Source organism: Glandiceps talaboti, chromosome 1 (assembly GCF_964340395.1).
Source record: "Glandiceps talaboti chromosome 1, keGlaTala1.1, whole genome shotgun sequence".
NCBI classification, from domain to species: domain Eukaryota; kingdom Metazoa; phylum Hemichordata; class Enteropneusta; family Spengelidae; genus Glandiceps; species Glandiceps talaboti.
In genome coordinates this window covers 4108964-4127500 of record NC_135549.1, presented here as the reverse complement: position 1 = coordinate 4127500, position 18537 = coordinate 4108964, and the positions used below count along the sequence as shown (strand labels likewise).

Sequence of the window (18537 nt, the reverse complement as noted above, 5' to 3'; positions counted from 1 at the left end):
CTTACACACAGTTTTGTGTTTTTTATTCTGTATATTGATGTGTAAGTGTAATTATCACCATGATATTGCTATCATTGGGTGGGTGGATGGGGTTAGTTCAATTCAACTAGATTTCATATATTCAGTAATATAAATTATATAATTACAGATAATTAAACCCCTTCCCGATACCCCCCCCCCAATTCCTATTAAATTGATATAACTACAGAATAAAACCATATTGTACGATATTACGCAATGAACACATTTACCGCACACGTTACAAACAAATACATTTACCAGACAATGTGTATGGTTTCATAATTGTCCATTTTACTCGACATTACCGTAACTTTCAATATTGATTGACATTTTGCCAAATGCAAATTCTGTACAACAGTTTGACGGAGTAAAGTATTTAATACTATGTGAAAATTCTAGGGTGACAACTGATACTGGCCATTTATGCTAACACACACACACACACACACACACACACACACACACACACACACACACACATACATACATACATACATACAAGACCAGCTAGAGTAATTTAGAAAAACGTGGACGTCTAAATTACATCACGAAGTTCACAAAAGATAAATTTTTGGGTGAGCTTAGTATTGTACAGTAATGATTGTTAGTATGTTGTTGTATTGTAATGACTCGTAATGAGCTATCACTATGGTAATTTAATTTTGAGCGTTTTATGACGTAAATCAAGACAAATAACTGCAGTTTTCTGAGATACCATGACATCATGCCACAACGTCAACATTTTTCAGCGTCACTGAAGTAGCTGGTAACCCGTTTAAAAGGTTAAACAGTCACCTCAACACAGCACCAACAATGCTGGTTTAAGATTAGCATCAAATTGATATTCACCAGGGGTTTCCAATCATTGTTATGTCGGAGAATTATGCTTTAATAGATTAATAGACGTCATTGTGTTTCCAGTCGACATCTTCGTGACATTTTACAAGTGTGCGTCACATACATTACAATGCAAACACTGGAAACTTTCCCCTCACATATAGTCGTATGTTTGTTTTAGGGAGTATAGTGACAAGCGCCACTTTCTCGAAGATCCGCGAAGGATTTTTGTTTGTGGCAAATACTTAAAAAAAATACTTGGTAAACATGTAAATCAAGTATTAATAAAGTAATAGTAGATGGTTGAAATAACTTTATCATACTAGATATAAATATTGATTTCCCGCATGCACTGTTTACGGCGCTAGTGGTAGTGGTACTCCATCGGTGAAATACGAGAAGGAATACCACTAGTGCTGTATACAGGCTATGGCCTAAATTACTAGTAAACTAGTAAATGTTATAAAGTTTTGATTTGGGTATACAATCGAGAACATAGGCTTACTTTCAGTTCAAGGGACACAGTACAACTTGAAATGTGTACTTGTATTACTTTATGTTTTGGATTTACTTGAAGTGTGTCATGCACAGGCACTCGAATCAATCTGTAGGATTAAAAAAAATATGTAGAGCTTATTCACTACACATTAAAAAAAAATCATACAGATTGACTCGAGTGCCTGTGGTGTCATGTATCCTTACTAACCGCTTGCTGAAGTGTGCTTAGCAACTGATACGGCTTCAAATATTAGATAATAATGACACGATTGATAGACCCGTCGTCGGTTACCAAGCCTCCAAGTCGTTATACATCTCTATTACACTAAATTGTCTAAACCCATAGTCGATTCTGAAAAGGTTCTACAGGGTGGATGTTATGTATGCGCATTTTGTATATCGACCTTGGTTCCGAAAGGGGGCGTGTGGAAGTAAATCGGACAACAACGCAATGCATTTAGCAGGGTAACTCGTGACCATTTGACATTTGACAACAACAAAGACAAATTTCGTGTCACCTGATTTGTAAAATATGAAATGAAATGAAATGAAATGAAATATGTAATGAATTCATGTAATGATAAACCAATCAATTAATAGATTATATTAACCATTTGATCAATCAATCAATCAATCAATTACTCAATACATGTATATCAACTTTTCAACAAATCGACCAGTCCCAATTTCTCTCACAAGAGTCATTCAAGAACAGGACCAGAAATATGGGTGTTAATTATTGAAGAGTGAAAATTATAAAGATTCAAGGAAAGAATTGAGAAAAGAAATACTACTAGTAGGACATGTACACCTAATAAAAATGGGAGAACATATGCGGTTCTTTTCGCATTTTATAGGCCAGACTGACTGAACTATAGTAACTACAATTGAATATAACTGACCAAAAGATCTAGTGACATGACCAAGTGACAAACCAACCAACCAACTAACCAACCAACCAACCAACCAACCAACCAACCAACCAACCAACCAACCAACCAACCAACCAACCGACCGACCGACCGACCGACCGACCGACCGACCGACAACCTAATGAATGAATAAAGTAAATATAACCATGGATGTATTCAGTTAGTGAATTAGCACATGTATATAGGAGTGAGAAATTGATGAAAGAAAGACAGATAGAAAGAAAGAAAGAAAGAAATTGATAAAATGAAAGAAAGAAACTGATAAAATCAGTGAGTAACAAACATGGCGATATTTCAGTTACAAACATGTCATTCAAGAACTAGTACTTTACTTTAGTAGTTATAAACACTGCCTATATACTGTATATTGGTGGCATAAACCAAATGTGTGTATAAATGAAATACAAGTAAAGTTAAATACATCTGTATAGAAATACAACTTACTCGGGGAGTATATTTGTAGTTTGTGTAGAGTTAAGGGTACCTTTCCATTTACGAGCATTCTGCTTTCACACCGATGAGCACGGAACAGTGTTAGCGTTCAACTCAACAACGTACAGCAGCATTCCTTGCCGCTGATTTAAATCCCACGTCAAGTGTTTGACAGGTTGTGCACACTTGCACTGATAAATGTTCCTGTGAAGTTGCTTTGCAGAAGGTCAGATTTTATCATGTGAGTAAAACGGGCATAGGACGTACATCGCGATGCCCGTGCTGAACGCAAGCATCGAATGCTGACAAGATATGGCGACGAGACAACTGACCGATATATCGTTTAAATTGTATTTGATACAAACCACTTTCACTGCTTGACAAAGTGAGGTAGGGAACATTAACGGTATAGTATTGGACAAGTACTTTAATTTTAGTTGCAGACAGTATTTATGCTTAAATTTGGTGCGATGTTGCTTTCCCGGTTAGTGTACGTACGTACACAGCTTCAAGTTCTGGGCCCTGGCACGCTGATCTGACAGAGCGAATGCATTTTCAAAGTACATGTACGACGAGCTAGGAAGATAACATTCGTGTTACACTACAGTCGGTTAGCTTTTCTGTTTTGTAATGTACCAGTTGCTTCCCAAAAGCGTGGACTTTTCAGTTGGTACCACCAAAGGAAACATACATGTTTACCAAATTCAATGTAAAATTTAAACACTTTCCTAACGTTACCCTGGGAACATAACGCGTCTGACGCTTCCATCCATATTATCTGCTACACACACACACATCATTTGTTGATGCTATAGCCTATACACGTACATGTATTTTCATCACAGTACTCGGCAAGTAGCGGTCTAACTTACACTGTTTACTATTCAAACCAGGTCTGAAAGCCTACAGTGAGATAGTAGCTCAGTAAATTGTGATCGATAGTGTAAAATAAATGTTATTTAATTGCTTTTGTTGAAAAATAGAAAATGTGTGATGTACCATGAAGTATAATAATTAGAGCTGTTTATTTTTAAATTGTTATGTATTCAATTTTTTTTTGAAATATCCTCAATAATGAAAAAGTTACTCTATGATTTGCAAAGATAAGTAACCAACAAGTGTATGAGTTTATGTGTTGGTGGGTGGTGGTGGTGGTGGTGGATCAAAGAGAATTGAGCAGTGCTCTATCAATAGAATGATGCATTTTGAATGATTTATTGGTAATTTTTAGATTCTACATGAACATTTATTTTTTTATAAAAAAGATTCATATTGTTTATAGCATATTAAATAAATACTGTGTCTAAATTTTGATACCAAGCAATTACACAGCTCAGATCCAGTCAAATAGAACAATAAAAATGGTATATGAAATGAAATTAATGTAAACAAATATTGGTAATATGTATAACCAGCTGTTCCTTTCAGGGCAGCCCTTATAATTTTTATGTTTGACTGATTCTTTATTTCTGCAATCTGGTGAAATAATAACAAAAAATGACGTCTTCTATGGCAGGATTAATACTTGAGTTTTGATGTCATTGATGGTGAGGTAGTGACCCCACTAGTGCATAGCTGGCTGAAAATAATAATTAAAAAAACAAACTGTGGGACCATTAATAAAACAAATGGTGCATGGTTACCTTCTGACTTAAATTGCCATTGCCACGGCATCCAGACTGTTAAAGTATGATTATGGAGTGAAAATATAACTTAACATGTGTACATGCACACACTACATTGTAAATTAAAGAAATACATGTAATTTAAAGAAGGATTTTTAACTGATTTAAATTAAAGGTTTTACCGTGGGAAAACATAAAAATAAAGGGCTGCCCTTGTACCATTTGACAATAGGAGGGTTAATGAGTATGAAAACATACTATTTTTAATTTGATGTCATTTGAATTTGAAAGACCAGATTTCCTAGTATTTGTGTATTGTCAATACAGTATTGTAAGTTTCTATTTATAAACACGAACTGCTATATATAATTGTTAATTACATGGCTAAGGCCTGTGAACAAAACAAAATAACAATATTTGCAAAAGCTAAGAGCTGTACACAAAATAAAATAACAAAAAAAAGTTGGAACAATTAAGGCCTGTGAACAAAACAAAATAACAATATTTGCAAAAGCTAAGAGCTGTACACAAAATAAAATAACAAAAAAAAGTTGGAACAATTAAGGCCTGTGAACAAAACAAAATAACAATATTTGCAAAAGCTAAGAGCTGTACACAAAATAAAATAACAAAAAAAAGTTGGAACAATTAAGGCCTGTGAACAAAACAAAATAACAATATTTGCAAAAGCTAAGAGCTGTACACAAAATAAAATAACAATAAAAAAGTTGGAACAATTAAGGCCTGTGAACAAAACAAAATAACAATATTTGCAAAAGCTAAGATCTTTGAACAAAACAAAATAATAATCATTTGTTTCAACAGAGCTAGACAGATCTGTAAATGAAATAAAATAACACAGAAGATGAAACATGTAGCTTGCCTGATGACTGTATATATATTAAATCAGAACATCATCAGATGGTGGAATCAACTCAAAGTCAAAGTCATACATGTATACATTGTAGTTTAACCAGATGTCATAGTGACCTTCACATTGGAATACTTTATGAATTATGATAGTTGCTATGAATCATACTCTCCCTTCTATCAAGTTAAGTCCTCTCTCTCCCCATTCATGCTATGCTTATGATCATCTGTAAGTAAAGTCTATACAAAAGTTCACCATTATTATGTAGATGGATGTCAATCAAAATTTCAAAGACTTTCTGGATTAATTTTACACACCATAATAAGTGTTCAAATAAGGTCATTTCAATATTCATAGCAACAAAGGCAGATGTGAGGATTGTACAACATAAATCAAAAAAAGATGAAATTACGACAGTAGACAATCATAGTACATCTAATCCTGTCCTTGTTGTTCATAAAAGGTATTACTACTGTGACCTATAAAGTATATTGTTGGATAATCTGGATTGCAGCTTTGCAGTAACAATTTATGGTTGGGATTGTTCAATGATTTACTCATATCTGTCTAAGTAGTCTAGGGTAGTAGAGTCTTTGTTGAATTTGTAATGCCACACTTTACGGATTTAGTAGAGGAGTCTGCTGGTGATGGCTGGAGATGGGTGGGTGCTTAGCAATTGCTTAGAGACTGGGGTGATTTGTAGTCAACAAAGTTGTGTAAAATATGGCCACTCTGTGTCAGGGTACTGTAAATTTATCATGTTCTTGACATTATAGCCATTGCTACATTGCACTTGTTGTCAGGGGTGTATGTGATATCTTGTACAAGAATTTCAGGTTACAGTTGCTATGACCCTGATTGGTCTTGGAACATTGCAAGATGAGTTGGGACTAGCAATGTAGAACAGAGGCTGTCTGTGCTGGATGACAGAAATAAGTCTGTAGGGGGTGTAACCCTCATACTACCGGTCTCCTTTTAATACCTTACTCTAACGGAAACTCCTCAGCTAAATTTGAATACAAATGGTGCCTGTCAACTGTGCAGTCAGTCTACTGTTCTATATTGGTGCATCTGACTGCCTCAAGTGGTATGTCTAGATGTCAAAGAAATAAAAGGTCTTTTTAAAAAACAACATGTTTGTATTTATTGTCAATCATGCTACCAGAGGTTTTTTTTTTTTTTACGGTTGTGTGATTTTACAGCAGAATATGAGATTGTCATTAGGGCTACAATCCTGATGTTGAATTTGAACAATTTTGTATCAAACCTCATCAAGTTTTTATTATATTTACAATTCAGAGTTTTCAAACTTGTTTTTTGCACTGGGACATAGATTTAGTAAAACTGGTGACAACAGACAGTCTATTCTGGAAACAATATTTACGATTGAAAAATACCCAAACCTACATGTTATAACACAGAATCTGGAAATGGATGCTATGTTAGCCAAGTACCAGTAAAACCAACGAACAGCTTATTCTGGGACAATAAATGATATATTGTTTTATACAATTTGAATTAATCGTGAACTATTTTTGGTTTTGTAAGGTGAGCTATGGAGTTGAGTTTCATTGAGACCATCCCTTCGTTTCAGTGTATATTTACAGAAAACCACAAAGTACTACCGATAATATTCTCAATTTTCAATGCATATTTTGCTTTTCTTTGTAATTTTTTTTTCTATTTTTTTTTCCAGGCCTCCATTTACTTTATTTAGAAGTACATGTAATACCTATTCAATTGTTTTGCCCTGTATTCTGGGAAACAAGCTGACTTTTATGTTTGTTTTGACATGTTTTATTCCATTTGCCCCCAGAGGCATACACTAAAGACATCTGGTATAGGGTACGATAATTATCATAATAATCAGATGTTCTGGTCTTCTATCTTGTTTGATATACAGAGAAACCTTCAAAAATAAACAACTCGCCAGATTTCTTGTCATAAATCCATGGCTTTGATAGGACTACTATGATATGTGTCAATAGTACTGAAGTTCAAAACCCAGAGACAGAAACTTTAAACCTAGAATTCAACCCTAGATTTTTAGAGATAACATTCCTTTGACTGCTATTTCTCATATATCATGCTATTCCACATAGTTGGTGTGTCTAAAGTTACAGTTGGAAGTAGAAACCCTCCTAATTAGCATACTGAATGTTATTTATAATTTTTTGGTCATTTTGCAATAAACTACATGTACCTCAATTGTAATGTCTAACAGAAAATTTACTAATTGTCATTGTCTTTCCTAAAAATAAAGAGACTCATTTGTGTAGCGTAAACAGAGAAATATATGTTCAACAACCAGTAAAAACTTTTCACCATGTTTTATTTTTCAGGTGTAAATAATGATACCCAATATATATTAAAGTTGGTAAAAATTGCTAGTAGCTGATTTTGCAAATAAGAAGCAAAAATGAAGGAAATTGAAGAAACTTCAGACACAAGTCCTGTTATTCCAGCAACAGAGCGGAGTACAGGATCACTACACCATTCTCCTAGGAGTAATGCCAGCACTGCATCATCTGAGAATTTTGAAAGCCGAACACAGATGCCAAGTCTGGCAACTACAGTACCTCAAAACATTGTGCAAGAAGACCTGCATTCAGACACTCATACACCCTCACCCAGGCCTTTCAAAGAAAAACACAGAAAGTATCACCTGCGTTGCTGCAGTTTACCTGTATGCCTGGTCATGTTACAGATACTTTTAGGTGCTACCATTGCAATCTTTGGATTTGTAATGGTGAATATTTCACCCTCTCTTAAGATTAGAGACACGCCATATTGGTCTGGAATTCCGGTATGTATTTACTTAGTTTCGTTGTTATCATTATACTTGGTAAGACCAGGAGTAACACCCTGGCAAATGACCCTGGCATTTTGGAATTATATTAATTCCAGAAGCTTTATATATGTAAAGTATTAATAATACTACCCCAAAGATGATAGTCTGGAAGCCATACTGTCCTTTCTTTAATGAAATGCTGCATGGCTTCCAGGTGACAGAGAAAAGTAGATTGAGGCAAGATTGCCAGTTCTGTGCTTTTATGGCAGGATATGAACTTCTCAGCTTGGAGGAAACAGCACAGACTTTTCATTTTAATCTGAGTACTCCAAGTCATTGTCACAAACCAGAGCTGTTATTTCTTCCACGACACTGCAAAATACCTCTTGGCGGTGCATCTTGGACGGTGCCATAAAATAGAGTGTGGTTTATGATGATGCTCCAAGTCAAAAGTCAAATATGGTTAATCCTATGAAAAAAACACAAGATAAGTTTGGAATGCCTTACAGGAATGAATGTACTCAGTATAAACTCAAGGTACCAATCTATTGTACATTACAGACTCTAGGTTGTGTTCTTTGACTAAATACTCTCTCTACTGTACTGGCTACATCTGTGATTCCACCACACCCAGCCACTATTTCCAATGATATAGTGAACAGCAACAGTCACAGATTCAGCCAGTAGATATGGTATTGACTAATTTTAGCTTTATATTTTGAGTCCCTTGAGATTGTGGAAAGCCACAAAAAGAAATTCTTTTTACCATACCTGTTTTCTATAAAGTCATTTCTAAATTCTTTTACCTTTAAATGTTTTTTGGAAGAACTTTGCATTACTTTGAATCTTAAGTGTGTAAAAAGCCATGGAAAGAAAACAACCTGGGAAAACAAGGGGCCTTCACACCTGATTTCTAAACACAGTCCAAATTCTTGTAGCTTTTGGTATTTTAATAGCCACTTAGTGTAGGTATAAACTCCCAGGTATAAGTTACATAATTTTTAACTACTAAGGCTGTATTGCAACCTTTAAATGTTTTCTATTCAGTGGGACATCTACTTCATGTAGGTAGAGGTAGTAAAGTTAACAAAAATATTTGTTTTTTATTCATTGTGGGGGTGTTTTACAACCTGCACTTAAGCAACCTTGAAAAATGGTTGAAAACATAACAAAAAGTACAGGTAGGTGTTCTCAAACAAGATAAATTCTCCCTACTGTACCAATCTAACTTCATCCTGTGATGTTTGTAGGTGACTGTATTTCACATAAAGATTAATAGATGCTCCCCTTAGGGTTGAATTGCCCCAGTGATGTCAAGATTTGATGCTGATAACTGTGAATTTTATGAAGGTCATATGAGTTATGGATATATCACAACGTGTATAAAATGTAAAAGTCCTGATGTGATGAGTTATTCATGATTCCCTCTGTTAACATGTTTTGTAATGCATGTATCTAGTTCAGCCTGGTCTATCAATCTCAATTTACAGTTATTCTCACTGTCATTTTGTAAATATCAAAAGTTAACATTTTAAGAATTCTGATTATAATGTCAAGATAGGTGATAACTGATCACCTGAAAACAAAGAAGGCATGCTAGGAGTGTAATTGTGGTTTGTGAGGGTGGGGAGGGAGTGGAGGGGGAGGTGTCCCTCCAAAACAAAGTCTTAAAAAAAATTACCAGTATGTCAAAACATACATATTATATTAGCACATCTATTAATATTAATTTCAGATATTAACTTTCACTATTATTAAAGCTTCCAGGTTTTAATCTTGGCGTAAAATTTCCTAAAATTCAAAGATGAAATCTTAAAACCAGAATTTTTTTGAATATATATGATTTAGCAGTCTGTGTAAATGAATGGGTTTGATCCAAGAAGTTTGGTCAAATGATGTAGTAAAGTACAATTTCACCATTACTAAAAATAGTAACTATGCATGGGGGTGTATTCAGCATGTCTGATGTTGATATAATTGGAATATATTTTACTCCAAGCTACCTGACATACAGATAATTTGTAACAATGTTTTGATGCAAATAATAAAAAGTTAATTAGCATAAATTAGAATGGAATAAGTGCATTGTCATTGGCGGTGCAGCATTGCCAGAACCCATTCCCTAGGGTTTGTTATGTTTTGTGTTGCAGGAGAGGGGGGGGGGGCCTATACAGATGGGTATGGTAGTATTTAACACTGTTATGCAAGGGTTGTTATATGCTAGAATGGCAAAAAATCAAGTTTATTGAAAATGATAGAAAAGATTGACACTTGTCAATTATAGAATCTTATTTTTAACTCTTTAGATTCAATACTGACTGTACAGTTATTGTGTGGGAGTAGAGCTATTAAAATAATGCTAACAAAACAGTATGTATGATGCAAAAGATGGTGAGAAGTAAACTGATTAGTTGAAACTGTAAAATGGGTTGAGAATACATGTTTCTTTAGGTTGAACGACCACTGTGATTAAAGATAGGTAGAGATAAGACCACTACAGGGCCACCAACGCATACTTCGCCCACTTCCTTGTCATATCAGATGAAACATTCCCAACAGATCTTTTATCAGCGAAATCCAGATTTCCCATATCAAAATGTGACCAGAATAGCAGTATGTAACCAGAGCAGCTGAGATGAACCGGTGGTCTTCTGTAGGCATTTATCAGGGCTAGAGATTAGAAGTATCTTTTATGGACAGCGGTAGATGATATTTTAACATGCCATATAATTAGATTTTGATAGAATCTTTGCTGGAGGTCAGTAGAAAATATAGCACAAGTTCTGTCATTCAAACTACATATATACGGTATAGACACATGCTGCTATGATTTCACTTTGTTCAACATCTTTATATATTGGTCAGATCACACAGGTTGATAGTTTTTAGACTCGTACACAAACACATGTTGCCAGTCATTCAAAGTTGTCCAGTATAGACACATTGTACTCTTCTATGATTTTACAAAGTCCAACATGATAGTTATTAAACTCACACACAAACACGCACGCGCATGCGCACGCGCACGCGCACACGCACACACACACACACACACACACACACACACACACGCACGCACACACACTCCTTGCCAGTCATTCAAAACTGTCCAGTATAGACACTTTGTACTCTTCTATGATTTCACAAAGTTCAACATCTCCAAACTGATGACAGTGACTCCAAAACGGTTGTTCTTTAAAAACTCTCATTCCATAGTCCAAGATTCAGCTAGCAGATGTTAGCAAGTGACACAAGTATTTCTTGAATGATATTAGGAATATAGTGAAATCTATACTGTAGATTTCACACAATTAGAAGACAGTTTATATCATGAAAACATTCCAGTGTTTAATATTTACTTGTAGTTGTAAAAAACAGACCCAAGTATAACATTCAAAGTATGATGTGTTAAATATAAAGCTGGTTAGATATTAGATTTACTAGTGTCATATAATAGGAAGATTTTTATTTGGTATTAAAAAGCTATGATGGCTTTAACTGTTTCTATTTCCTTTTATTAGACAGTAACTGATAAACATAGAAGTATATGACTATGTGAAAGTGTTAATGTCAAAGATTTTTGTTATTTTTCAGTTTTCATAATGTTGATATCAACTTTTCTACAATTTATCAACTGTATACATCTTGATCTCCTCCTCCACAACATTTGGGACAGGATTCAGCTTAGTAGAGGCATTCCAGACATGGCATTTGTAGATCTTGGTAATCACTTTATGACTTGGCTCGGTGAGGGCATTCCAGACATGGCATTTGTAGGTCTTTGTAGGGATATGACTCTGCTCGGTGGGGGCATTCTATTCCAGATACGGCATTTGTAGGTCTTTGTAATTATAAAATAAAACTTTTAGATCAAATTAGAAATGAATGGTACATCCATAAAGGAATTTAAGAATAAGAATTGAAACTAAAACCTTACTTAGGGAGGCATCTCACGTACACATCATTGACAAAGAATCCTTGAAACTAATAGACCTAGAAAGATCATGGTGTGTTGTTATATTTTACAAAAATTGTCTCTGGTGAAAGACCTATCATTTGGATAATCAAATTGCTTTTCTCCGGGTATTGCACACACTTACCTGAACTAAAATTGATCAGTTTTGCTTCAATGGGATATGAATTTTGAATGCTGTCTCAATTCATCAGAGTAACATTTCTCCAATGAGGTTATGTACAGACATTCAATTTGATTATAGTGGGAGTTCTATATAAGTACTCAGACCTTCCTTTATCTTTCTTTACAGAGCTAATCACAAGAATACAAATTATATGCTGCCACTCCTGATAAACTTTCACCCTAACCTTTGCAGACCTCAAAATAAGACATTACATAATGTTGTGGGATCACTTAGAATCCATACTGATTCCCAGGGTATAAACAGCAGTGAACTGATAAACCTTGGAAGGCAATAAGTTGAATAGCCTAGTGGTAGAAAAAGCAATACAATAAACTATGTTAACTCATATTTAAATACTTGTATGTTATAAGAGAGAGAGAGAGAGAGAGAGAAACAAGTGAGAATGTGAGCCTCAAAAGTGTTGAGTCAGATCTCTTTGAATAGTTCAGACACATACAAGTACATTAATACGTGTGTATCATTTCAATGTACAGAGTAATGTTTATATGCAGGTACTTTTAACAGAAAATAGAACAGACCTGGAGGGCTGTGATACCCATGGAAACTAGCACTGATATGCATGATGGTAACACATAAATACAATTTATAGAAGTAATCAAGCATGAAAAGTTTCAATTTATTAAGAAATGATGTATGTGTCTGTGTGCATGCATGCATGCATGTATGCATGTGTGCCTGTGTGTACATGTATGTATGTATGTATGTATGTATGTATGTATGTATGTAGTATGTATGTATATGTATATGTATGTATGTATGTATGTATGTATGTATGTATGTATGTATGTATGTGTATGTATGTATGTATGTATGTATGTATGTATGTATGTATGTATGTATGGAGGTTGATTGGCAGACGTGTATTAACCTATAGTGTACATTTTGAAATTAATATTATTTAACATTCATATTAGTCTATGTAATCTATGATGTACATGTATTTTGTTTTTCAAGGGATATCTGAGATGTCCATAAGAAGTCATCATTGTCTATTATCAAAGGCCCTTTTCGTAGACAGTGCATTTGGCATTCAGGTGCTACCTTTCTTACAATTGCAATGTGTGAGCTTGACGAGTTGTTTGGTTTTTGTTGTTTAGTTTTGACAATGTCAAGTGATTTGTAAGCTCTATTATAGCCTTTGGTGTGGGAGTTACCGTCTGAAGGACTGTTAGTGACAGCTTTGAATATGAACTGTTAGTAACAGCTTTTAAATACAGGTGTACATTTATATCGGAAGGCTAATTACCAGTAATGACCTCAATCTCTTTGATGTCTATGTCATATATAGTCTGTGGGAATGAAATGTGAGGTTGTGATCTTGAAAACACACAATTACTGTCTAAGAGTGAGGTTGACCATAGACCCTCCATGGGTCTATGGGTTGACATCTTGGATAATCCATCCCGTCAGTGTTATTTTACCTTCAACTTTACAAATTCTATGGAGACAGAAACCTTGTGTTCAATTTGAATGTCAAAAATGTATTTTGAAGAATTTGACAAAGTGCCAGAAGCTGTAACCTTTTGCTATATTTAGTTAATTTGTACTCAGTGAAGGATACACCAAAGCTTGACTGGCAATGAATCAATCCTTGTTTTACCATATTCCTAATAATTAAAAGTACTTATTAGATTTGCATAATGTTTGTTTGTGAACAGGTAGAGTGGTTATTTGTTTGTTATTCTATTGTAAATTTGTTGGCTGTTGATGTCGTTTGGTCACTCAGCAAGTACACCAACATAAAGAAGTCAATGATAAATTAATATAAACAAAAATTATGGTGAAAATTATGATGAAAATTATTGCAGTTACAGTTGGGTACAGGGACATTATAGTAAGTTAAACACATCTACTTAAATGACACATTTCATGTTTGTTATGAAAAATCAATTCGCAGACACTTCACTCTTAAGTATGTCAGTTTTGATTCAGTCATGGCATTTGTAATCGAATGTAGTACATATAGGTCTTTGTAATAACAAAATAGAATTTGTTAAAAAGAAATTTTAACCATGTTGATGTATGCCGTTACATACTACATTTGTATGTGTTGCCACCCAACAAGGAAATAAATAAAACACCCATGAGATAAGAAAAAAATACAGACTCAGAGTTTAAAAAATATATTACAAAATCAATGTAGTATGGAGGCTGCACACAAACACACTATTGGCAAAGAGTACTTGGTGCAAATGAGGGAATGAATTTTGCATGATTTTCCTTTCAAAAATATTTCTTTACAAATGAGAAGAAAGGATTTGACAGTAATAATATGTCCAAGAAAAATCTCATGTTATATTGGTTCATGTTAGTGTATTTTTATTGTGCAATAGAAGAAACTAAAAATTAAATATCAGAGAGTAAATTAAACTGATACAGAATTATTGTAGACGTCATTGTGATTCACTGTCTATAAATTTCACTTGATATTAAAGTGTATGTCTGGCATTTCCTTCTTTTCAATGTCCCTCAGTTTTCATTTCAAAGTCATTGAAGGGAGACTTAGCCTAGATGTAATGAAATATTCATAACCATTGGATGAGATGTCTACATGTTCCCTTTAGTGTAATATATTGTCATAACTATAGATTCCTTTTGATGATTTCCATCAAAAGAGTGTACGCAATGTAATATATTTTTAAGTGAGGCAATTATAGACAGACTTTGGAATTGGGTCCAGAAAGTCAAAAGTGTGGCTCGGACATTCGATTGGATATACATCCTATGAAAATTTTATGCAGGCATCTGAAAAAGTAATGACACCGTAGCATTAGTGCATATGATTTATTAAAAAAATTATTCCCAGATGTGCATGACGCATACAGAGGTTTGACGTGTATGCAGTGAAATACATGTATAGCATGCAATCAGAACTGTGAATTTATGCTGTGGAGGAGTTTGATAAAACTGAATTTTGATGAATTAGGATGCCCAGCGTCCTCTAGTTTAGAAAGATATATGCACTGGGAATGGTTGATAGCTAGCTGTCTCATCAAGCACTAAATTTTAGTGGAAATTTAGAAGCATCTATAAAATATAGGAGGTAATTTGTTTTATTGCTACAGAAGAGAACAGGCCTATTTAGGCATGACGTCAGGCCAATAAAGCATAACAAGTAACAGTTGAGTGAGGACCTTATTATCTTACGTAAAATGAATGAATTTCTGAGTTCTTGTTCCATGTCGCAATATCTCTTAGCAACACATAAATAAATCATGAAGATAGTACTGTACTATGCAGACGATGTACCATATTCTGCCAAGCCACATTCAAGGACTGACATTTATAAAGTGTTAGCAGTTAATGAAATAGGAACCAGAATTTTACAGTAAAATGTACATCACCCTGTCAGTAAAATGAGTTGTATTTAAAAAAAAATGTACATGCATGTACTACCACTCAATATCCTATTCTGTGCATGCACTTTGTGGTTACAGTATTAATGTATATTTCCATTTATACTCAATCTTTATATATTTGCAAGAAAATTTTAATGGTGCAAAATTTGAGTGCAATTACCGATACTTTACAATTACACATGTTTTAGCTGTAGTCAACATACAGTAATCTCAATTGATCACGTAGAACCAGAAACATAAAAAATTGGCTATGCTTTACACGTAAATATGAACAGAATTTATTGTAATGATTCTAGCTTTATTTCACATTTTTTCACAGAACATTCTCAGAACATTATCAGAATCGAGTCCCAACTTATTCACTGTATCTGCAACCAGAGTTCCAACAATCAGAAGTACTCTATATGTGTGTGTTAAATTACTGTATACATTCAACTTTTGAGATTTCATTTCATACACATTGTTCCCCTGATAAAACAGTGAGAAATTTGCATAATAAAAGAACACAATACAGTTAGTATACATTTATTTCTTTTGTTTTCAAGAAATTGCATGATGGGATGATCTGACTGGTATGGTATCAGGCTTGATAATACTGTTCACCAGAAATGACAGCATGATCATGAATGCCAAGTGTGTGGACCACAAAGACATACATTGTGTAAACCTATTAAGAGTATACTGAAAGCTCTTAAAATTTAGTGCACATTAAATTATACTATAGAAAAATAAATTGCTATGAAAATGATATGATTAGTTTATAATGTAATATTAAGTTTGAATTTTTTATGTAAAATCAGAATTCATGCTGTCTGTTCTGTTTTAGCTGTAAGTCAGAATCCATGCTGTCCTGTCTTGTGAATCAGAATCTATGCTACATGCCGTTGTACAGAAAGGAAAACTCCATAGTGAGTGTACATGTACAACATTGAGCTTGTTCAGCATTTAATGTTATAATATATGTACTGTTAAATTTATAGGTTGTGCTTTCAGATATTTTTTTTTATCATTCTTGGTGTGAGACAGTGAGTACTTTTATAAGTTGTACAAGTGATCGAGTTAGTGCATGTGTATATGTATGCAACTGAGTTGTTGTCAAATGTATATAAAATTTATATAATATACATAAAAACTGAGTGGCATGAACTGAAATTGTGCACTGTCTATCTATGTAGGTGAAAGAATGCAACATTAGTGAAAATAACCATTTCAAAAACATGAATTGCTAATGGAAGTGCACATAGTTATATTAACAACATTGAATTGAATTGTTTATTTTCTCCAGATACGTGTATGAAAAGACAAGTAGTGTGTACACATCAAAGAAGGAAAATGTACAAAGGATCATATATGTATTTTATGAGGACCATGCAATGACAGTGAAAATAGGTGGTTTAAATATGTGCTATACTAGTAGGGGTGTTGGAAAATATTTTGTATTTGTCAGAGCTTTCGCACGTTTTACCTGGCTTTAAGTCAGTACATTCAGAGTTCATCCATGTCTGTTCCTGATAGCTTCAATAGATATGGATGGTATTTACATGATGGCTAGAACTCTCCATTACTTTAAGAGCTTTTCCAGCTTATGACTCTATCAGTGGTGTGATCCTACAATCTGTAGCTAGAGCAGAGTAGGTTTATAGATTGAATGAGGTTTAGTAATGTACTACTGACATCTAACCCACACATTAGAGACTTTTGTGAAAGTCATGTCATCATTGCAGTACCTTTTAATAAGAATATCAAGAGAGCTTCATTGGGATCCTATTTCAGACACATCAGCGGTATTTTCTGTAGCCGGCCAGTAAGGTGTTTTTTCAAAGAACCGCTATCTGTATACTGTTGATAGGTTCTGCAGTTGTGCAGACTTTGTCGTTGGTTTTACACATAATACAAATGTACATGTGTGCAAATTAGAGAACACTTTGGGGTACTGTCTTTACATTTGTAAAACCTCAATATAATTTCTCAGTGTGTTATTGAAGGGCAATAATCTATCTGAATTCCCCAGGTACAGGTATGAAGTTCTCAACCGAAATGATATTTTACAAGATTTACCTTTGTCACTGGGGTTCCCAAAAAACGTGTTTGAAGAGGTGTAACTCCTAAACTGTGCCTGTTTCCTGGAATGCCTTGTTGATAGCAGGCCTCTTATTTGTCATTTTGCCAGTTTTTATAACTCTATTATACAAAGGTTGCACATTGCAGGGTTGGTGAAAATGATTTTTCTGGGTCTCCTAAGCATAACGAAATGAAGCTAAGATAAAACCTTGCTTTTGTTCCCCTTAAAGTTTAATAGCAAACACACGTTCTGTGTCAGACCTGCGAGATGTCCCCTTCCCCTTCCAGCCCGTTAGAAAATTATTCCTTAATAAACAGAGTTGTTTCTGGTGTGCATGTTTTGTGTGTGCAAATTTGACTAAGCAACAATATCAAAAGAACTTAGTAGGAGTCTGGTATTAAATGTAATTTTTATACTTAAATATAACCACTAAGAACTATGAAGTTACAGACTTTATACCTTCAAAAGCCGATGGTAGGTTAGGATTAAAATTTGGATGTATAAAACAGTTGTATGGCAGAGCTGTAAAAAAAGTTAGTCTTGAACAATTTGATTCTGTCTAATCTTTACAACTCTGTTGATAAGATGAGAACCAGGGATTGAAACATCAACCTATGTGACACTTGGCAGAAATACAAATATAGCATTGTGTTGTGATTTATTTTATAGGTTTAGTTTCAAAGACTACAAGTCACTTCATTGTAGAACAACTGACCACCTTGCATGGATACCAAGATTACTTGTAAGTTTGTTTTGTAGCCACTTGAGAACTTACAAATGTAACATAGCAACTTGGCTGATAACTAATGCTACTGGAAATCTGTTACATAGGATGAGAGATTAGATTCTCAATTACATGTAGTTGTGTTTCATTAATAAGGTGTTCATAGCGATACTGAATAGATGGTAACTGATACTAGTAATAAACATTAATTGGTTTCCTAAATTT

General features: G+C 34.2%; 1 protein-coding gene across 3 annotated transcripts in view; it reads left to right on the top strand.

Moving 5' to 3' along the window:
- Positions 1-18537, top strand: part of LOC144441849 (sarcospan-like) — a 54700-nt gene that overhangs the window by 595 nt on the left and 35568 nt on the right. The window contains exons 1-2 of one of the 3 annotated variants that reach the window (XM_078131128.1): positions 2793-2961; positions 7559-8022. In XM_078131128.1, the coding sequence (XP_077987254.1) occupies positions 7636-8022 (387 nt within the window). In that variant the 5' untranslated portion in view covers positions 2793-2961; positions 7559-7635. Of the gene's footprint in view, positions 1-2792; positions 3111-7558; positions 8023-18537 lie in introns of those variants that run through there. The other 2 variants (XM_078131126.1, XM_078131127.1) reach the window with 2 other exon arrangements.